Below are 22,646 nucleotides of genomic sequence, written 5' to 3'. Positions count from 1 at the left end.
ATTAGTTTAGCATAATCATGTTTGGAAGAATACCTGTGTTCTTGAATAAGTTGCTTTTTTATGTTTGTATGAGATATCTGTGCTTATTGGCCGAGTTCTTGTATGTTTAGCATCATCATGGGTGTACGAGATACCTGTGTTGATTGGCTGAGAGGAATGGAACCCAATGATGACCCAGCTCTGAAGGGTAAAAAGGATCCTGATGAAGGCTTCCATATAAAGGTCCCGAGACGGAACGTTGGTCCTTCCAGTACTCAGGTTTGTCGATGTTTGTCTTTATCACTTTTTAGTAGTGAATTTATTACCAATTACTTTAATATTGTAACCTTTTCATTAAAACAGTGGAGTCATTGACTTATTTTTAAAAAAAAAAAACCCCTTCTTCTTTGAATGTATAAGGTTACTGTGTGCATCTAAACATGTTTTGAGTAGAAGCATCTCAGTGAACACAAACCAAACACCGAATCACGAGCTTTTTTTTTTTTTTTTACAGCTTTACCTGGTACGTACAATGTTGGAGTCACTGATTGCCGACAAAAGTGGAGGAAAGAAGACTCTGCGAAAAGACATAGACACACAGCATTTTGCCCACATTGACGACTTCCACAAACAGTCCTTCTTCTGGAACTACATTCTCAGCTTCAATGGTCAGTGAGAGTTTTTTTAGTGGCTACTGCTGCAGCTGTTGCAAATTTTAAACACAACTGTCAAATTTTATTTTAATTTGGTGAAATAATTTCATGATATGATTAATATTTAGTTTGGAAAATAATGGTGGGTTTCTACAATTTTTTTAATTTAATAGATAATTTTGCAAAACAAAGTTGCACATCCCGATGGAACAGAATCTGACCTAGTTGTGATAAATATTTGGTTATTGCTTTATGGGTCAAAAATAAATATTATTCTCCTTTTTATGAGTAAATTAAGGACATTCTTGCTGTTTTAATTCAAATGTGAAATATTTATCTTGATATTTCAGAATCTCTTCATAATTGCTGTGATCTTTCTCAGCTGTGGTATAGAGAATTCTTTTTAGAACTGACTGTTGACAACCGAGCACAGGTAAGTGTTATGTTATTATATTATTAGCTAAACAGAGACATTTCAAAATGTTTCAAGCTGATTAATTTATTCATGTCGGTGATAATTGATTGACATTATTTCAGATTTTCTTGTTGTTGGTAAACAAGCTATGGATAGTTTAACTGTATCATATATGAAAGACAGAAACCCAGTAAGATATAATACATTAAAATATTATGTGTATGAACAAAACTCGCAAGTAAAAATTAACTGAATATATTTTTATTTAGAACCAACTTTATTTTTTCTGTCAAATTAGCAGGACCTACATGTAATTAATACGGTTTAAAAGATATTTCCTGATCAAAATGCCGGTTATACTCCATTTTAGTTCCAGTATGTCATCATATGCATTAAATATACTTATTTTCGGATTTTGTGGGGTTGTTTGTGTAGTTGTCTTAAAATAGCATTATCTCTTATTTTTGTACTGCATTTTTTCGGCAGATGTCCGACAATGTAGATTCTCCCTCTCCACTGATGGTAACAAGCTTCAGTTGCATTAATATACATATATCATAGCGTAGTTAAATGAACACCAGGTTGCAGACTAGTGGTGCGTTGTAGTGTGCTTCCTCTTGACCAAACTTAAACACTGCAATAACTGCATATAACATTTTATTGTATTTATAATTTAAAATAAATTTAAAGTCTATTCTGCTTTGTTTAATATTTTAAACAACCAAGAAAAATCCATTTTAATTTTTTCAGTGTTTTGTTTATTTTGGTTTTAACTTAATAATTTTCTGTTGTAAAAGAAAATAAAGAGTTCATAATTTTTTTCAAGTTTTATTTACATTGGTTACTGGATTTGTGGCTTTCTATTCTGTGTCAAACTTTAGTTGTCTTGACTTGTGTGCTCCCATGGTTCAGTAGTTTGATGTATCAACTCAATTATCCATTACTGTATACATTGTAGTATAGTACATGTTTAGCTTTTCAAGTTTTTATCATTGTTGAAGTCATCATTACATTTGCCGTAAATATGTGTTAATTGTCAGTAGTTGGGTTCTGGTTTTCTGTCTATAAACTTTAGGAGGATTACCCTTGTATGCTTTCCCCTCGTAACCAGTGTTCTGCCAGTGTTTTTGATAAGAGATGTACATGTGTTTTGTAATGTTCTGCAAAGTACATATGGTACAAAATACCTCTGTGTTAACTTTTTCATGGATCATACTTCAGTATTTGATATGGCAAAAGAAAATTTCATCATCCATCCTTTGGCTTCTGGTTTTTCATCATCAAAGTTCAGTAGTGTGATGGGTTTTTTCACCATCTAAGAAAGTTCAGTAGTTTGGCTTGTGGTTTTCATCATTCAGCAAACGTCATTTGTTTTAGTTTGTTCTTGTCCATCACAAAACACACATCAGTAGTTTTAGTTTGTGGTTTTCTGCAGTAGTTTGACTTTTGGTTTTCCAACATCAGACTTAAATAATTTGTTGTGCATTTTCCAATCATTAAGGAAAGTTCAATAGTTGGCATGCGGTTTTCCTCCATAATTCATCTTTTGTTCGGCTTGTGTTTTTTCACCATCATCAAAGTTCAGTTGTCAGGCTTATTTTTTTCCACCGTCGTTTTCTTTTTGTAGGATTTCGACACCATCAGTAGGCATCAGAATGAAGTAATTTTGTCTGTACAAACAGAAGTTGGTTGTAATTTCTGGCCTTTCTGCTTAATAACATAATATGTATTTGTGTGGCTTGGCACTATTGCATATTATCAACACCCATACTGCATATAAATTTAAATATTATATAATTTTATATAAAATCTTAAAGTATGAAATGTAGTTAACATTTTATCGTTCAAAACAGCTTGTAATTTAAACAATATATACTAAACTCTATTGAAATTGCACCAGTCACATTTGCAGTTGTACAAATGATGTTAGAGGAAATAACACATTTGACTGATTTTGTGTAATTATATTTATTTTGATAACCCAAAAATGGTTATAGTTAGGGTTAGGGTCTTGCAACTGGACCTAAGCTGCCTATACCTGTATAAGCCATCCTAGCAGCTGGAAGTTTCTAATCATGCATTCAGTAAATGTATTTCTCGCTCTAGCCAGTGCACCACAACTGGTATATCATAGGCCGTGGTATGTGCTATCCTGTCTGGGGGCTGGTGCATATAAAAGATCCCTTGCTACTAATGGAAAAATGTAGCGGGTTTCATCTCTGTGACTGTGTCAAATGACCACATGTTTGACATCCAATAGCCAATGATTAATAAATCAATGTGCTCTAGTGGTGTTATTAAACCAAACAAAAACTTTTTTTTCTTTTTCTTTTTTTTCAGTAAATGTGTTCGTACATGTTGCAATTTTTGTTTGTTTTAAATGCTGAATTTTATATTTTGCTTGTTTTTCATTCAAAATGTTTAAAGGCATGTGTTGTTTATACAGCATAGGAAATGGTCTAATGACATTTTTCATGCATTGTTATATGGGTTCCGTGGTAACCTTGTACATGCAATAGCAGTAATAACTGAAAATCGGGTGGTGCATTTTCAGTGGAGTTAGTAAAGTGAAAAAGTATGGAATGTATTTACATTATATATTTCCTCCAAACTGACTATGATTTTAAACAATAAATTTGTAATGTAGAATTATTTAATGATGCCCAGCACTGTATCATTATTGTCTTTCCTTTGAATGATTGAATAATAATTTTTAAAATTGTCTTGGCTTCTTATTAGTGTATATGTACAAGCATTAGTTACCAGTCCCAATATTTGCACAAAAGCACTCAATGACATATTTATTTGCATGTTATGATTAAATGCTTACTGGGTAATAAAAACAGCTGATTGTCCTGATTAATGAAAACAGCTGATGGTCCTGATAATAATATCACAATTCTAGGAAAGATATTGTCTGTATTTTGTGGTGTTAATATAACCAGTACTATTGATTTTTTACTGTTTTTTTCGCTAAGTATTTTAATATTTTCTGGGTTTTTTTTGTTTTTTTGTTTTTTTTAACTGCTGTTTGTATATATTAAGTATTTATTTTATGTAAATATTTATTTTATGTTACAAACTTTGTACGTACTTGTCACATCAGAAACATGACAGTTTTGTTATTGAAGATAATATTTATTGATTGTAGGCTGATTTGTTCATCTCTGCTGTTTGTTTTCAGCGGATGCCTAGAGTACAGTTTCCAATCGAAATGTCAATGCCCTGGATTCTTACTGACCACATTCTAGAGACCAAGGAACCTTCCATGATGGAGTGAGTGAAACTACTATGTCATTTACAATTTGTTTTAACTCTGTTAGTTTGCTGTGATTATTACTGTGTCTTTCGACTGTTCCAAAATTAAACGTGGTGGACAAAGAAGCCACCATAATCATTACTTGATCTTGGCCTGATACAATTTTTTTTTGTGGGTGGTTGGTATTCTAGTGAATGTTTAAACGGAACCGTAAACCATTTGTGAAAATATTATGACACTTGTAATATGTTTGCTGTGGTTATTTTCAGGTATATTTTGTACCCCCTCGATCTGTACAACGACTCTGCTCACTACGCACTGACCAAGTTTAGGAAACAGTACCTGTACGATGAAGTGGAGGCTGAGGTATGTCAATCTGAGGCTTCTAACATGATTCTCAATTAAAGTAAAAATCAACCACTTTGATTTTATGGATCACTTTAAACTGGTTGTGCACATTTTCTTATGACAGGGTGGGATGTAACCCAGTGGTAAAGCACTTGCTTGATTCGTGGTAGGTCTTGGATCGATTCCCATCAGTGGGCCCATTGGGCTGTTTCTCGTTCCAGACAGTGCACCACAACTGGTATATTAACGGCTGTGGTATATGCTATCCTGTCTGTGGGATAGTGCATATAAAAGATCCCTTGCTACTGAAATGTAGCGGGTTTCTTCTCTAAGACTATATATAAAAATTACCAAATGTTTGATATCCAATAGCTGATGATTAATAAATTAATGTGCTCTAGTGGTGTCATTAAATAAAACAACTTTAACTTTAACTTTCTTATGGCAGCTGTCAGTATGCTTAATGTTTCTTGGTTCATTGTTGCATCAACAGAAAAAATCTAGGTTCTCAGTTTTCACTCTAATCCTAGATTATTGTTGAATAGTCAACGACAAATAGGGCCTTATTGTTACATATTATTCGTACTATTAAAGGTATTTGGTCCACTTTTAAAAAGTTTTATTGATACGAACTAAATATAGATTCAATCAATGTGGCAGTTATTTATAATAAAGAAATATAAAAACAAAACATTTGGTGGCTGACAACCAGACATCCATGGGACCAAGCAAAAAGTCTGGTTTTAAGGGATATCCGGTTTAGAGAGGTTAATTTCGATACTGACATTTAAGAAGGGACCAGGGAATGAAGGAAGGAAATGGTTCATTTAACAACACACTCAACACATTTTATTTACGGTTATATGGCGTCAGATGGTTTACACAGGGTCCGGTTTTGAGGGATTTCTCTGTCTGTATTTTTTTTTAACATCAAAGTAACTGATGTCAAACTTTGAGCTGTGTTTACTTGGCTTCTGACATCATTTTAGGTTATAGGTTTTTTACAGTTGAAATGAATGACAAAATATAATTATTTATTTTGCTTGTAGGTGAATTTGTGTTTTGATCAGTTTGTGTACAAACTGAGTGACCAGATCTTCCAGTACTACAAACACCTGTCTGGCAGGTAGGTTTATATTTCACTCTTGTTTAGATTATACTATATTTACAGTTATACAGTGACAGGTATGCTCATGGCTCACTGTGGGTTAGGTTACAAGATCTTTGTAGTACCGTATTTTCTCATGTATTATGCACACTTTTTTTCTGAAAAATACAGGTGAAAACTGAGGATGCACATTATACATAACATTAGGAAAAACATTTCTTTTAAAAATGTCCAGCGATCACCAATAAAAAATCGTTGATCGGTAGTTTACGGTACCTCACAGGTTATTGACAGTGTTCATTACAACAAAATGCTAAAACCCTTTTAAAAATTGCTTTTCACTTGTGATGGTTGTAATAAATGTAAAATAAATGTACAAAAGCATCCATACCTCGCCAAAAAGTGCACAAAAATGGACCGTAAATATTTTTAATTTCCATGAGATTTAATTCGGACATTTCCATCAAACCAGAAATATACGACACTACTATTAAATTAGAAATCTCGCGGATTCACGTGAGGCACGAGAACCAAATGTAATATGCTATATTTTTGTTTTCATTTATTTATTAGTCATTTACAGCGTATGGGTATATAATTTTGCCTTGATATATGCATGTGTGACATGTAAGTACGCAAGTACTAGCCTACATTTTGTGTGACATGTAGGTCTATGTATGCAAGTACCTAACTTAAGTTTTGTTTCTTGAATATACCGCTGCTTTTGCTTTTAGTTAATTTTGGTGACAGGGGGAAAACGGTACATCTTGCATTCACGGCAGATTTTCCAGATACCGACTCCAAACCCTGAGTGAGTGCTCTGCAAGGCTCAGTGGGTAGGTGTAAACCACTTGCACCGACCAGTGATCCATAACTGGTTCAACAAAGGCCATGGTTTGTGCTATCCTGCCTGTGGGAAGCGCAAATAAAAGATCCCTTACTGCTAATCGGAAAGAGTAACCCATGTAGTGGCGACAGCGGGTTTCCTCTCAAAATCTGTGGTCCTTAACCATATGTCTCACGCCATATAACCGTAAATAAAACGTGTTGAGTGCGTCGTTAAATAAAACATTTCTTTCTTTCTTTCACTGCTGATTTTGTTGGGGGGGGGGGGGTTAAAACGGTGCGCATTATATTGTAGTTCATGGGGTTTTTTTTCTTGGAATAAACGTTCAAAGTGGAGGGTGTGCATAATACACCGGTGTGCATAACACATGGGAAAATATGGTAATTAAATCACAGGTATGTTTTATTTCACTCACATTAGAGTTATAAAATATTTATAACAATATACATTTAGTGCCAAATGTGAGTGGAAAGATGTTGCCGATAAATCACATCTCCCTGTTGTACAACAAACAATATGTATGGAAATAATTAAATAATATTTATTAAAATATAATTAGCATTTCAGAATTTGTTTCATATTTTTAAACATGCAGTAATTAAATTCTGTAACATACTGTTCCAGCATAATGCTTGACAAGCGATTCCGTGCCGAGTGTGCCAGCCATGGGCTGAAGATTAACTACCCGGTTGCCAATAGATACCAGACTCTACTGAAACAGCGCCATGTTCAGGTAAACTGATTCTCACAACTCTTTCTGATAAGACATTCAGAAATAATTAATAATTCTATTCTTTTAGTATCTTGCACAATGAATGGTTATTAGTCCTCCACTGGTCCAACCAGAGGTGACTATAGGTATATCTCCATCTGTTTCGTCCGTCTGTCCATCCATATGTCCGTCCATGTCACATACAGTTTTCTGGATGTTTTTCCCCACAATGCCTCAAGATATTGATCTTTAGCTTTATCAAGTACTGTGATAGATCAACTTTGACTTTCATGGCGATTTACCCATTTTTGACCGAGTTATAGCCCTTTGCTTTCCAGAATTTTTCTTTGGAGTGCCTCAAAATAATGAGCTGAAACTTTGTGTATTACTGTTGCAGATCAAATTTCTTGGCAATATACCTATATTTGACGCATTTAGGAAGCTTGAACTTGGGAAATATGAAAATTGGTTTTCCGGAATGCCTCAAAATATTGAGCAGACATTTTGTGTATAGCTTTATAATGTACTGTTTCAGATCAAGTTTGATTTTCTTTGTGATATACTCATATTTGCAGAGTTATGGCCCTTGAACTTAGAAGATATTAAAAAAAAAATTGGCTTCAGCAGTACACTCAGAATGCTTGTTTTTCAATTGTTTACTGTAACAAAGCTATTTTAGTTTTTTATTCAACATTAAATTGTTCTCTTCTTCTTCATCTGACAGCTGAACATACCACTCTTGTTTTGTTTGTTTTAATGAATCTGTTTTTCCCACAGCTGCTTGGTCGATCCATAGATCTGAACAAACTGGTCAGCCAGAGGATCAATGCTGCTCTACAGAAGGCTCTCGATGTTGCCATTTCCAGATTCGAGGCAGGAGAACTCACTGGCATCGTGGTTTGTAATTTTCTTGGTTAAAAAGCAAAATTTAATTTTCTATTCATCTGCAATAACTTGACATTATTTTGAAAATTGTAACAGACTTTCTTAGAGAACTATGATTTGTTGGGTTGGGTTGGGGGGGGGGGGGGGGGGGGTTGGGGTGGTTAAGGGTGCAGAGGAGATAAAAGCAACTCCAAAATATGACAGATATGTTATATAGTGACAGATGTTGCCTTGGATGAGGATATTTAAAATATAATATTGATGATGTTTATTAGATAATTGTGAAGGTCTATATCTTTTCATATGTTAACCTTACTTTTTGGTTTGACATTTCCAAAGGCTAGATTTGTTCCATAAGTTAAAGATACTCAGTTCCAATAATAATAACATTATTTTTAGAACGTCTTAATTATAATTGGTATCATCCATGGAATAATGACAAGTGTGTGTTGTAAATAAATTAATGTTTATGTTTTTAGGAGCTGGAAGGACTGATTGAGGTGAACAAACTGACACACAAACTTCTTGCTGAGTTTCTTGTTCTCAATGACTTTGATGCAATGTTCCGGGAAGCAAACCACAATGTGTCGGCACCGTATGGGCGGATAACTCTGCATGTATTCTGGGAAATATATGCTGACTTCTTGCCAAACTACTGTTTCAATGCTGCAACTAACAGGTTACTTTCAAATTAAAGAGTCTTGTTACAGAATTATCACTAACAATGATATCTGTACTGGTTTTGTAAATTATGAATGTAACTTGTTTCTTTTTAGACAGAATTTTGAGAAAGATCTTAAATATATTACACACCTTAACATTTATATAAATTACTTTTTAAACTGAAAGTTATTATCTTTTTTTCCTTTTTATAAACTTTTGATTGAAATAAGTGATATTTATTATTGATGCCAGAACTGTCATATGGGGTAAGTGTTTTTAGCTTTCCTTCTTACTGATGTATATTTAATAAACATTATTTTAAAATCCATGATTTAAAAAACAAAATATAAAATATGACAGTGTACATTAAAGAATTTTGAGCGTACATCTAACATTAAACACTTACTCTTTTTGCAGGTTTGTGAAGACCGTGTGGAAACTGCAAACAGCAGAACGGCAGCGACAAAGAGACAAGGCCCCCAACCCAGCCCCTATGTACATCTGGGGAACCAGGGTAAGATTACACTAAATATGACCTCTGTTCTCCAGTAGAAAAGCATTGAACTGTCAAGCTGATGACAGTGGCTAGAATTGTGACAAAGTTATCTCTGTCATTCGTCAAAGCTATCGCTCTCCTTCATTCATCTTTCTCCTCTTTAATCTTCTGCCTCTTATTCTCATTATTTGAAGAATTTTTTTTTTACTTTACAATTTTCCTGTGGTTTCAATTTGTGTCCACCCTATTCTGTGTTTTATCAAGCTCTTCTGAGCCCATCATCTTCTAACTGTCCTGTCTGTCCACTACGAGTTTAGTGTATATACTTTGTTTTGTTTTGAGATATTTTATTGATCAGAAAAAAGTCAAAAGGATTGCACCACAGGCAGAGCCTATATAAGTGCTCTCCTATACAAGATGGACATCAGACAATATTCATAATCATATATATTAAACATAATAACATATGTCGAATGGCATAAAGTATTTAACATAATTAATATTTATTAATATATAGTAATAAAAGGTAGAGAGTAAATAGAATAGAAATGGGATAGTAGAGAAAAATTATGCTATTGTTGGAGCTAAACCTTATATAGGGCAGTAAAAATCAGAATAATAAGTTAGTTCAACTCAAATCTCTTGCTTTCAGCTATATATCTATGTACTGCTTTAATATACTTTGTGCACCCACCTGGCTTCCCTGTCTTCAGTGGTAGACTGTGCATATTGCATGTTGGTTTGTTTGCTTTCCAGGATTTGACTCAGTCGTACACTGCCATCTACAGTCTGTATCACGGCTTCATTGGCACGCCACACTTCCGTGCAATGGTTCGACTTCTCGGCTATCAAGGAATTGCAGTTGTCATTGAAGAACTTCTCAAGATAATTGAAGACTTTGTAAGTTGTTCAGAATAATTGTCATGGTGTTCAGAGGAAGGTATTAAAATTGATTGTTAATAGGTCTGTTTTTAAATGGGTCAATATAGGCCAGTAACAGTACTGTTAGTTGTCTAAAATGAGTTTTGTACAAATCATAAGCAACATACTATTATGTTGATATATTTATTCATTCTATTTAACACCATGTTTCTTTGTTGTAAATTAAAAAATGTATCATGTTTAGAGTTTAAATTGGATGCCAAAAATTATTGGCAATTTGGTCAGAAAATCTGAAATCAAGTTAAAATGAAATATAATAAAATTAAAACGCTTTATGATTTGTATTTATTTAAGTTTGCGGTGGGATTTAGCTTGCTTGTGGTACTTGAGTCACAGGATCGAACCAACTCAGTGGATCAATTGATATTTTTTTTTTTTTTTTTTTTTTTTTTTTTTTTTTTTTTATCTTCCAACCAGTGCACCACAAGTGGTCAATAACTGTGGTATGTGCTTTCCTGTCTGTGGGGAAGTGCATATAAAAGATCCCTTGCTGCATTAGGAAAAATGTAGCATGTTTCCTCTGATGACTATGTGTCCAAATTGCCAAATGTTTGACATTCAATAGCTGATGACTAATTAATCAATGTGCTCTAGTGGTGTCGTTAAACAAAAACAAACTTTAACTTTATTTAAGTTTTTAAATACATTTTTAGTGATTTAATAATGAAGTGTATTTTGCTAAATTCAATTTATATTCACATTTAGTGATTTTGTAAATGACAGCTTTAACGCTGTATCATGTTGGATCTTGTTGCTATTTTGAGATTGATGTGTTTTTATTTTTCAGTTGCAGGAGACAATCAGAGAATACACCCTCACCTTGAGGAAAGTGATGCCTGACACATGTAAACTGCTTCGCTATGACTATGGTTCACCTGGTAAGTCACTTTCAGCTCAGTTATTTTTATAAATAATATATATGACAAATACAATATGATAATAAAATATAACTTACTTCATCAAATATTTCCATATACCTACCTTTTGTGACACCCAATAGCCAGTGTGTATTTTTTTGTTGGTGTGTCGTTAAACATTCATTCATTCATTCATTCATTCATTCATCAGAGTACAGTATTATATGAAGTATGTTTTGTTTTGTAGGTGTGATGCAGTATTACCAAGCACAGCTGGCTGACTTCATCCGGTTCCGAGACCATGTATTATATAAAGTATGTTTTGTTTTGTAGGTGTGATGCAGTATTACCAAGCACAGCTGGCTGGCTTCATCCGGTTCCGAGACCGTGTATTATATGAAGTATGTTTTGTTTTGTAGGTGTGATGCAGTATTACCAAGCACAGCTGGCTGATTTCATCCGGTTCCAAGACCGTGTATTATATGAAGTATGTTTTGTTTTGTAGGTGTGATGCAGTATTACCAAGCACAGCTGGCTGGCTTCATCCGGTTCCGAGACCGTGTATTATATGAAGTATGTTTTGTTTTATAGGTGTGATGCAGTATTACCAAGCACAGCTGGCTGGCTTCATCCGGTTTCGAGACCGTGTATTATATGAAGTATGTTTTGTTTTGTAGGTGTGATGCAGTATTACCAAGCACAGCTGGCTGACTTCATCCGGTTCCGAGACCGTGTATTATATGAAGTATGTTTTGTTTTGTAGGTGTGATGCAGTATTACCAAGCACAGCTGGCTGACTTCATCCAGTTCCGAGACCGTGTATTATATGAAGTATGTTTTGTTTTGTAGGTGTGATGCAGTATTACCAAGCACAGCTGGCTGACTTCATCCGGTTCCGAGACCGTGTATTTTATGAAGTATGTTTTGTTTTATAGGTGTGATGCAGTATTACCAAGCACAGCTGGCTGGCTTCATCCGGTTTCGAGACCGTGTATTATATGAAGTATGTTTTGTTTTGTAGGTGTGATGCAGTATTACCAAGCACAGCTGGCTGACTTCATCCAGTACCCGGACTTGCGGACCGAGGTGTTCCAGTGTTTCCGTGAGATGGGAAATGCCATGCTCTTCACCATGTTAATTGAGCAGTCTCTGGTAGGTTGTACTGAGTTTAACTCCAGGATATTCATATTGTATATTTATCCAGTACACTGAATGATGTGTTATTTGTACTGTGAATAACATGCTGCTTGAAAATAATTTTGGCAAAACATTTATTTTATAAACTGAAGGGAATTTTTAATTAAAATGTATTTGCATTGTTCATAAATGCAAATAAGCTGTTCTGGGCACATACCATAGCTATTTGTTTTTCGAAGACGGGTTACAGTTGTTAATGATCATGGAGAGCTACGACTGTGTAATGGTCTTAAACATCACTGATGTGTTACAACTCGCTCTGGGTTGGAGCCAGTACCAGAATACGAATCCAGCACTAACTACTCTCAATGCCAGTGACTTAACAACAGTATCACTGATATCCATAGTGAATGAAACATTGAAATGCATGTTGGTGTGAGAATTGATGTTATTTTACATAGACATACAGTCAATAATGCTTTTTGTTGCAGAAAATCACAATATCCTTGAAAGTTATTTTTATATTTTTTTAATTTTTTAAAAATAGACTCAAGAAGAAGTGTGTGATCTGAAACATGCTGCTCCATTCCAGAACATAATCCCGAAACCATTCATCCCTGTCAAGGGTAAGAGTTGTACTGTATGCTTTTTTAAACAGATCTGACCGCTTTATGACAGTTTACAGGCTAGGCTAAGTCTTAGTGTCAGCAGGGATTTATCCATACGTTCTGTGGGTCCAAACATAAGCCCTTTTCCAAAAAGAAAGTGATGCTGAAAATTCCCAATTATTATGCCAAAAAGTCCCAATAGATATAATTACTAATGTCTGTTCTAATAAATTAATTTAACAGTGTTGTACTGCATTATTCAGTGGCCTGAAAAAAATATCCCATGTATGATTTACTTGCAGCAATTTTCCCAATCCCATCAGACAGGGGACCATGGCAAAAAATCCTGGATAAATCCCTGGTCGGCTAAATACAATTTTATAAATAAAACACCACCAAGGACTACGATTTACTGTTGTTTCTAATAATAAAACATTAACTTTAAGAAATTTAATTAAGCTACTTTAACAGTCTTTTTTTTCCCTTTGTAACAGTAGATTTGTCACCATTTAGAAAAGCTTAACTATGAGAATGTAGTTTTGAGTTCTAATTTGCAATACAGTGTAACTTTTTTTTTCCCCCATCAAAATAACTTGGGTGTTGCCATAACATCTTCCATAACTAGAATGTTTCTTTGATCTAACAGGTTTACTAATTGTTTGGGTGATACTAATAACTTATTGTTTTGTAGTTGCGTGATAGTGAATGGTTTCTTAACCGTAGGTTTTTGTATCATTTGTTTTCATCATCAGTTTGAATAAACTAGTTGAGATAATCCCTTAATTCCTTTCCTTGTTATCCAAGAGTTCTAGTTATATTTGCTTATTTATTAACAATACACAAGTAATTATCACATCACCATATAGAAATGTTCCAAAAAATTACTTTTGTCCAGCAAATAACAAATGATATTTAAAAGATTAATGGTCCTTCATGTTATAACTGATTACTAATATTTTCTAAAAATAATCCATGATTATGTCATTTCACGACCATAATCGAAAGATCTCATTTCTTCAGTACTACTATACAGTTTAGAATGTGTAAAATTCCTCTAAAAACGTTCACATCTTGGATGAACATACTATAATTATAGTTATTTTTGTTATTACTATCATTTCACTTTGGACTTGTTTAACCAGCATGGCAGCTTATTGTAGCGTACATATTTTTGCAGCTGCGTCAGCAAAAGATTCTAGTAAGTCTGAATCCGTTATTTGCCTCTATGTTGTGTTGTTTGCTTGGTTGCCGTTAGATATTTTGTGTTCTATAACAGTTGTTACTTATGACAACGTAAATGAAGCTGGCGTTAGTACTGTCGGGCTTAAGTCACGTGACAAGTAGATCTGTGGTAATCACGAAGTAGCCACTGCTTAAACGCCTCTTCATTAGTTGCCATTAATGTCTTCAACTGTTATAATATTTCCTCCCTTTTTCCCTGTTGTAGCTCCTTTTGAGCTTACATATTACATTTTTTAATTTATTACAAACATTTTGTTATTGCACCACGCCAATGACGTTTTAACGAGAAGGGATTTTTTTTGTAGAAATAAGTAAATGCATTTTTTTCAGTTAACTTAGTAAAAACTAAAACCAATCTGTTAGGATCATTTGTGGTTAGTAAGTAAAAGGACACAAATTGGAATTAATATTATTATTATTATTATTATTATTATTTATAACTATTATTAACATGTTTGTGTATTATGAGAACAAAAAGCAACATTGCATTTTGTTACCCATATGGTCTAAAATATCTCAGGTAATATTTTTCTACAGCCTAAATATGACGATATTTGGTACGTTGTTTTCTATAGCCAGAGCTTCATTTTCATTCATTTAATGTTTCCATTCATGGGTCAGATTACACATACGTTATGAACATTTACAAGAAATATTTGAACTATTTAACAACACAGAAAAATAATTATTTTCTAAAGCAGTCAGTCATATTATTTTGTATTGTAAACTTTTGGCTGTAAAAAGAACACTGTTATACTATGACATCACTAGTATTATGTCATGTAATGCGCATAGGGTTATGTGATGTAATGGCTGGTGGAATTGCTTTCAATAGCAGAGAGATTTTGTTATTAAAAAACAGTTAAAAAGTTTTAATGGGTAATAAAGAGAATAACCAACTCGCTAAGAGAATTACGAATTATCTGTTCCTTTTGATGAATGTTGTAAAACCCTCGCCAAAGCATGAGTTTACGACATTCATTCGCACAGAATAAATAATTTGTATTTCCTCATAGCATGTTAGTTATTCAACAAATCATTGATAATAGTTGGCGGCTAACAAAAATAACTATCATATAAAACCACTACCCATTTAACTATCTAAACAGGATAAAATGTGTAATGCTGCTTTTATCCAAGATGATTATACAAGCTTTCAGCTTGACGTTTTACTTAGATCAGCTAATATGAATGTTAAAGATAACATTGATGCCATAATATATAATCTCCGTCTTTGAATACAAATTGTATTGCACCCAAAAAACATCATTCATTTTTTTTTTTTTAATTGAATAATTTATATCACTATTATCAGTATACCTAACTAGCAGTAAACATTACACAAAGTGTGGCCTGGCAAACACTAACTGCATGTTGTTATCAGCATTCACTGTGGCTCCGTTAAGTGCTGGTGCATCTAGTACAAGAAAGACTTCATTAGTTGCAGGGGGTGGGACGTAGCCCAGTAGTAAATGCGTGCACCTGATGCGTGGTCCGTGTAGGATCGATCCCTGCCGGGGGGCCCATTGGGCTATTTCTCATTCCAGCCAGTGCATCACGACTGGTATATCAAAGGCCGTGGTATGTGCTATCCTGTCTGTGGAATGGTGTATATAAGACATCCCTTGCTACTAATGGGGAAATGTAGTGGGTTTCCTTCTCTATGACTGTGTCAAAAATTACCATATGTTTGACATCCAATAGCTGATGATTAATAAATCAATGTGCTCCAGTGGTGTCGTTAAACAAAACACTTTTTTTCATTAGCTGCAGATGTGAGGAGAATTACTCAGTCTTGGAGGTATCCCATTAATGGACACGTGTCCTCATTGTTATGTCGTTTAGTCAAGGGCGGTGGGGGCGGATTTCTGTTATTGGAATGACATGGAATGATCAGTTATTAAACAAACCAAATTTATTGTTGTTAATTACGGTACTTAATGGATCAAAGGCAGTTTGTGCTGTTTCTTATTTATTGTTTATTTTTTTTATTTTTTTTCATATTGTGGTGTTTACATGTTTTGTAATTTCACATACATGTATACACCTTCATTAGTGTTTGACTTTCATTATTGTTATTGTTTGACTTTTCATCATTGTTTGTGGTTGCACATTCATTTTTTTTTCTATGTTTCATGTTCCTTCAGTTGTACTTCTCATTTTGCCATCTAATCAGGAAACACAAATAACCTAATATGTAACTTCTTCTTTTCAGATTATTTGTAAGGAAGTAAAATATGTTAAATCTTCTGATATTGACTTAAATATCCAGTATAATATTTAGTAATAAATACTTGCATTTTCCTTTTCCATTTAGCATTCTTTGAGACAAGATCGAGAAACTATAATTCATGTCTTGTGGTAATAAACATGTAGTAGATTTGGATCAACTACATTTGGAATTGGTAGTTATGTACATGACATCCTTGAACTCTTATCATTGCTAATGAGTTTGAAATCCATAAAGTTTTGCACAGTACATGTATGTAGATAAAATATAAATAAAGACTAGGAGAGGAGTAGTTTCGAATAATTGTTCAAACTTCTGTCAAGTTAATTGTAGAATTTGAGCTTATGTCAGGAAGGTTGACATTTCACCATTCTTGAACAATGTCAAAGTTGTTCTCTGTTTTTATCTTTTTGTAAGTGTGATACGAGACACTTTGGGTTGTAAAGTGCCCATTAGGATGGCAGATTTGAATTATTTTGTGTTGTTAATTCTAGAAGGAGATGTCCGCAAAGACAAAGAGATTGAACTAAAGCAAGTGATGAAACAGTTAGAAAAGAAGTATGCGGCTCTGCAAGTTGTCTCGGTGATCAAGAAACTCGGAAATCAAACAGTATGTACAGCTATTGCAATTCAGGAAACTGCCTCAGCAAAGACAAATGCTGTCAAAAACTGAACCTGTCCTTGAGATATGACAGAGTTATGGCCCTTGAACTTAGGAGATGCCAACAAAAACAATTTGGACTCTGTTTTTTGCAGTGCCTCAAGATAATGAACTGAAATTTTGTGTATACCATTATCATGTTCTGTTACACATCAGGTTTGATTTTCACAAGTTCTGTTATACATCAGATTTGATTTTCATGGCAATTTACCCATTTTTCACAATTATGGCCATTTGGGGGGGGGGGGATATAAAATAAAATGTTTTCCAGACTTTTGCAATGCCTCAAGATTTTGAGATAAAATTTTGTATATAGCTTTATCATGTATTGTTAGAGATAAAGTTGGAGTTTCATGACAATTTACTCATTTTTGAACTTAAGAGATACAAAAATTTGTTTTCCTGGTGTGTTTTCACCCAATGCCTCAAGATATAAGTTTGTTTATAACTTTATCATGTACTGTTACAGATAAATTTTAACTTTCATGGCGATTTACCTATTTTTCAGTTATGGCCATTGAATTTAGGAGATAAGAAAAATTGTTAGGAAAAATTGCTTTTGGAGTACTCTCAGAATACTTGTTTGAAACATGTTTCATTTGGTAGTTTGTATAATGTAAATTAATACCTTTTATGAATCTTTTAACTTGAAGTTGATTAAGTTTGAAGTTTTGTAAGTTCATGTGATTTGAATTAATTTGAAGTATTAATGTCATTAATAATATTTCTGTACATAATTAAAACTTTCTTTTCATGCTCGGTCATTCAGCAAGCTGATATAGCAGCGGAGGGTGACCTGTTGACCCGGGAACGTCTGTGCTGCGGATTGTCCATGTTTGAGATTGTTCTGTCACGTATTAAAGCCATCCTGTTGAAGGACTCCCTGTGGCAGGGGGATCCACCCACCAATGGGGTCATGAACGTAGACAAGTGCACAGAATTCCACAGACTGTGGAGTGCCATGCAGTTCGCCTTCTGTATGCCAGAACGTCCTGGCGTCTTCACCATTGAGTAAGTCAAAACAAAGAATTATTTGTATGCCAGACTGGGAGGGGGGTGTCAGCGAATTTATTAAAGATTATTCCAAGGGAATATTTTGTTCAGTATATCCAGTGTTCGAGATTAACGGTATCCCGATATCCCGGTGATACCAGAATTTAATTTTGGATACCAGACTTCAAGAACCCAGTATCCCACCGGGATGCCATATAATACTAAATTCTTAGGTGGGATACCAGATTTTGAAATGTTAGTATTCAACTGGGATACTGGCCAAAAATTTTAATCTCAAACACTGATATCATTTGAGATTCGCTACACAAATTTCAGAGATCACTACAGAACTTTAAGACGGTAAGTAGTTGCTAATCAATTAACAACTGCCACTAATCAAAATTTTGAATACAGAGTGTTCCCTGAAGCATTGTTGCATGTTTATATTAGATGTTTTGAAGTATTAGATGTGGACAAAAATATGACATACGTATGCACGTTTAAAGATGTCATAAATTATTTAATATACATAGCTGTTTAAAGATGTTAAATGCAATTAAAAGATAAATACTGTTTGTAATTAGGCTCTTTTTTTCTTTCCATCATTTCTTATCCTGTTCATCAAGTCTGATTATTATTTCAGATATGTATTCACTCTGTTGTTGGGTGATTTTTACTGTTATTGGACACAAGACATGGAAGTTACTCAGGCAAAAGGTTTGATACCGATGGCTCCATTTGTCCTTGGTCCAAGATACTGCCATGGTGCCACTGAAGATTTTAACTACATCCAGTTATAAAGAATATTTGTGTCTGTTTTTGCAGTGTTAATATTTACTGTTATTTGCAACAAAGAGATATCCTGATTTAGATGAAGCAACTTTATTCCAATATTTTTTATAATTTTTACATTTGTTACAAACAGTAGTTTTATTCTTACAGAGAATTGTTTGGTGAGGGTCTGAACTGGGCTGGCTGTGCCATGATCATGCTACTGGGACAGCAGCGACGATTTGAGGCACTCGACTTCTCATACCACATTCTCAGAGTAAACAGGGTGGATGGAAAAGATGAAGATGTTAAGGGCATCGTAAGTATTATGGAACATTATTATGTTAAGTTCGAGTAGCAATGTAAGGTGTGGCTCTGTACCTAGAGACAAATAATTCACATCAAAAAGATGAAAACGGTGAAGATGTTAAGGAGTGGCTCTGTAGTTTCAGACAAATGGTTCACATCATAAAGATAGTAGTTGCTTCTTTTTACAGTATGAAATAAGGACAGTTCTGTAAATGACATTCAATTGTCAAAAGCTCAACTTTTACTATCCACCTCCCATTTCCCCTCTCCCCCTCTCCAAACGGTACAATATATATGTTTGAGGAAGCTTTCATCTTTCCCCCATTCATAACCCACCTGTAGCAAACTGTTTTGAATTCATTTGTTTTTAAGTTATCGAATTACTACTAAAAGGTATTCCATCAAATGAATATAGGGTTCAGTTAAGATAATATGTAGCTGTGTTCTAAATGGTTGTAAATTAAAGAGTTGCAAAGTACAGTACATTGATAATTGCATTTTTGACAGTAATAAACTGAATCGATTCATAATCTCAAATAAGAAAATATTATTGTATGTTTATCAAGAATTGTCTCGGTCACATACTTAAACTACCAATTGTGCAAAAATAGTCTTGGCTAAGATTCATATGACAATATTTATCAGTTCTGTTCGGAATTTAAGAGACAAATGAACAAGTTCTCTTTTGATGTTGTTTCCAGTATACTGTATACTTTCATAGCACATTATCAGTTCTGTTAATTTGGTTGAGACACCGTTAGATAATTGTAATGTCTTATTACATAGCAAAAGAAGGTACTTCTAAGTTGGCTCATTATTTATTGTGTTCATCAGATGTTTTTTATGATTTCATTTGTTTTCTTTGCAGCAACTGAAGAAAATGGTTGACCGAATTCGCAAGTTTCAGATTTTGAACAATCAGATATTTTCTGTGCTGAACAAGTACATGAAAACCAATGACTCTGAAAGCATGCCGGTAGAGCATGTCCGCTGTTTCCCACCACCTATTCACCAGTCACTGGCAACCACTATTTAAACATAGCAGCTGGGATTTCCAAAACCTATTCACCAGTCACTGGCAACCACTATTTTTTAAACATAGCAACTGGGATTTCCCACCACCTATTTACCAACCACTAAGTAAATGTAGCAACAGTGATTTGGAAATACAGAATAAAATACCCACAGCATTATTATTTTTTTTAAAACCCACCTAGTAAACATTTGGTGCATTAGCTGAAAAGCTGAATTTATGTTTTAGCCAACATATACTGTTTTTTACTGATACTTTTTATGACATTGATTCAAAGCAGTGTGCAGGGTCACATTCTTGGAAAGGCAGAATGTTTATTACATGAAATGATTCTAAGGACACAAAGACAAAAATCATGTACAGCATTCTAAGAACATAAAGACATCGAAAGAAGCACTTGTCCTGATGAGTGAAAATCTCTTTGGACAAGCAAAATGTACCTAAATGGTTGTCCAGTGGACCAATAAAAATGTATAATGCTGTTTCATTTTAAGCAGTTAAAAACATGGTCCTTCACTAGAATAAAACTAACAACTAAGTGAAAATATTCATGGACAAGTAGATTCTAGATGTACTCGTCCAGTGGACAAGTGAATGTTTTGCTTATTTCTATCACTGATATATTTGACTATGTGTTTAAAAACTCTGACCAGCCTTACAGTGGATCTGGCTGTATGGACCAACTATGTAAATAATGACTGCACTGAATATTAGACCATTAATATTACAAATATTACAGATCTGACACATTTCAATTTTATACAAAAATTTTGCATGATGACTTTATGGTTTTAATTAATTTTCTTCTATTATTTTTAGGTTTAGTTTTATTATTATTATTCTCATATATTTTTGCAGTTACCCATCTTTTCATTGAGGTTAATAACTTTTAATAAAATTTTCATAATAAAATGTACAGTATATTATTAAATTTAACATATTTTATGAGCAGGTTATAGCATTTTTCTTTCTATAATATCTTTGTTTTAGAGCCAACAGCCATGCTGTTGTCAGTAGAAATTCCTTCATTTTCTTCTCTTTTAATCGTGACAAGTAACACCGTAAACAAAATATTAGCAGTCTCATTCAAGTTATCACTTTATGTTATTGGTAATGTGTACAATTAAATATGACCAATAATTGGCAATTCAACAATTATCTGGTAATATGGTACTTCAGATCAGATGTTAACTAAAGCAAGAACATAAGAAACTTTAATTTAGGGCCGAATTTACAAATACTTTTTTTCTGTTACACATGTGTAACCTTCATACATTTACAATGCTTAAATACTGGTATTTAAGAAAATCAGCCTTCATAAATTCAGCCCTTATTGTATCCGATTCTGTAAAGCAAAATAAGTGCAATATTTATTAAATAATAATTTTCACATGTACCGATAATATATTAAGTTTTGTAATTAGTGTTACCTTTATGTATAATCTATATATCGGCTGTTAGCTTATTGACTTTTAGGACAAAGTTATTAGATGTCCATCCATAAATAATTTTACAATCAAAACCAAATTAGTATTTTTGTGACTGCCTTGTAATTGCCTCATTGTATTTCAAGTAGCACCTGTGTGCTGAAACTGAATAAAGTAGCAGTTACTATGATTTGTCACTTTTAGTGTACATCAGTGGTGTTTGTGTAAAATAAAATATTTTATTGGATGTGCAGTATGTAAAAAAATGCTTCATGATAAATGTGACTTTGTGTGTACTTGCTGCAATCAAAGCTTTATATGTTATGTGAAGTTTGTCATCAAAACATTCTAGCTTTATTGATTTTTAGGACAATAAACCCAACTGATTCTTCAGTAAAGACTAGTTTAGGGACATTCTCTAGGTGGGGTGGCGGTTTTTTTGGTCTTAGTATGTGTATATAGATATCAAATACAAGCTCATCTAAATGGAAGTGTATCTGAAGTGCCCTCAATTGGCATATTGTTACAATATATCCATTATAGGTGGTATGACTAGTGCACATAAAATTAATTTTAAAATTCCTCAATGCTAATGGAAAAATCTAGCAGGTTTGATGCCCAGTACTTGATTACTTAATGTGTGTGCTCTAGTTGGGTTAACTTAAAGATTTTTTTTTTAAATTGGAAAATAATGTAATTTGGTTTATGCAGAATGTGGGATTGACACATGATGGAGTAAAGTAAGAAATGATGTGTATCAATTATGGTTTTATCTGTAAGGAAAGGTCACAATCAAGTAAGCTTAACAAGTTGAGAAGAAGCTTTTTCTTATAAGATTTAATCTTCAGTGCATGTTTTATAAATTTTCACATTTTATCAACTACTGTAATCATTTCAAATAAAAACTTGTATATTAAAAAAAAGGTTTTTATTAATTTTATTTCAAAACTATAATATTCATCAAATCTTTGAGAATGTTTTGTTTGTTCCTTTCCTTTTGGGCTATTGTTTTTATCCTGCAACCACCATTTCTACTGACAGAATATAACGGATAAAGCAAGGTCATATCCT

The 22,646-nt window shown here is 33.6% G+C and overlaps 1 protein-coding gene across 4 annotated transcripts in view; it reads left to right on the top strand.

The window, feature by feature from the left end:
* Positions 1 to 22,498, top strand: part of LOC121374966 (cytoplasmic FMR1-interacting protein-like) — a 38,107-nt gene extending 15,609 nt beyond the window's left edge. For 2 of the 4 annotated variants that reach the window (XM_041502122.1, XM_041502123.1), the window contains exons 12-31: positions 111 to 258; positions 494 to 647; positions 983 to 1,065; positions 1,534 to 1,569; positions 4,232 to 4,323; positions 4,576 to 4,672; positions 5,704 to 5,780; positions 7,234 to 7,342; positions 8,099 to 8,218; positions 8,686 to 8,885; positions 9,287 to 9,383; positions 10,122 to 10,265; positions 11,095 to 11,185; positions 12,186 to 12,316; positions 12,849 to 12,927; positions 14,087 to 14,107; positions 16,876 to 16,991; positions 17,812 to 18,053; positions 18,978 to 19,125; positions 19,984 to 22,498. In XM_041502122.1, coding sequence (XP_041358056.1) covers positions 111 to 258; positions 494 to 647; positions 983 to 1,065; positions 1,534 to 1,569; positions 4,232 to 4,323; positions 4,576 to 4,672; positions 5,704 to 5,780; positions 7,234 to 7,342; positions 8,099 to 8,218; positions 8,686 to 8,885; positions 9,287 to 9,383; positions 10,122 to 10,265; positions 11,095 to 11,185; positions 12,186 to 12,316; positions 12,849 to 12,927; positions 14,087 to 14,107; positions 16,876 to 16,991; positions 17,812 to 18,053; positions 18,978 to 19,125; positions 19,984 to 20,151 — 2,353 coding nt within the window. In that variant the 3' untranslated portion in view covers positions 20,152 to 22,498. The remainder of the gene's footprint in view (positions 1 to 110; positions 259 to 493; positions 648 to 982; positions 1,066 to 1,533; positions 1,570 to 4,231; positions 4,324 to 4,575; positions 4,673 to 5,703; positions 5,781 to 7,233; positions 7,343 to 8,098; positions 8,219 to 8,685; positions 8,886 to 9,286; positions 9,384 to 10,121; positions 10,266 to 11,094; positions 11,186 to 12,185; positions 12,317 to 12,848; positions 12,928 to 14,086; positions 14,108 to 16,875; positions 16,992 to 17,811; positions 18,054 to 18,977; positions 19,126 to 19,983) is intronic. The other 2 variants (XM_041502125.1, XM_041502124.1) reach the window with 2 other exon arrangements.
* Positions 22,499 to 22,646: the final 148 nt, after the last annotated feature.

This window comes from Gigantopelta aegis, chromosome 6, assembly GCF_016097555.1.
Source record: "Gigantopelta aegis isolate Gae_Host chromosome 6, Gae_host_genome, whole genome shotgun sequence".
NCBI classification, from domain to species: Eukaryota; Metazoa; Mollusca; class Gastropoda; order Neomphalida; family Peltospiridae; genus Gigantopelta; species Gigantopelta aegis.
This window is presented reverse-complemented; position numbering and strand designations above follow the sequence as displayed.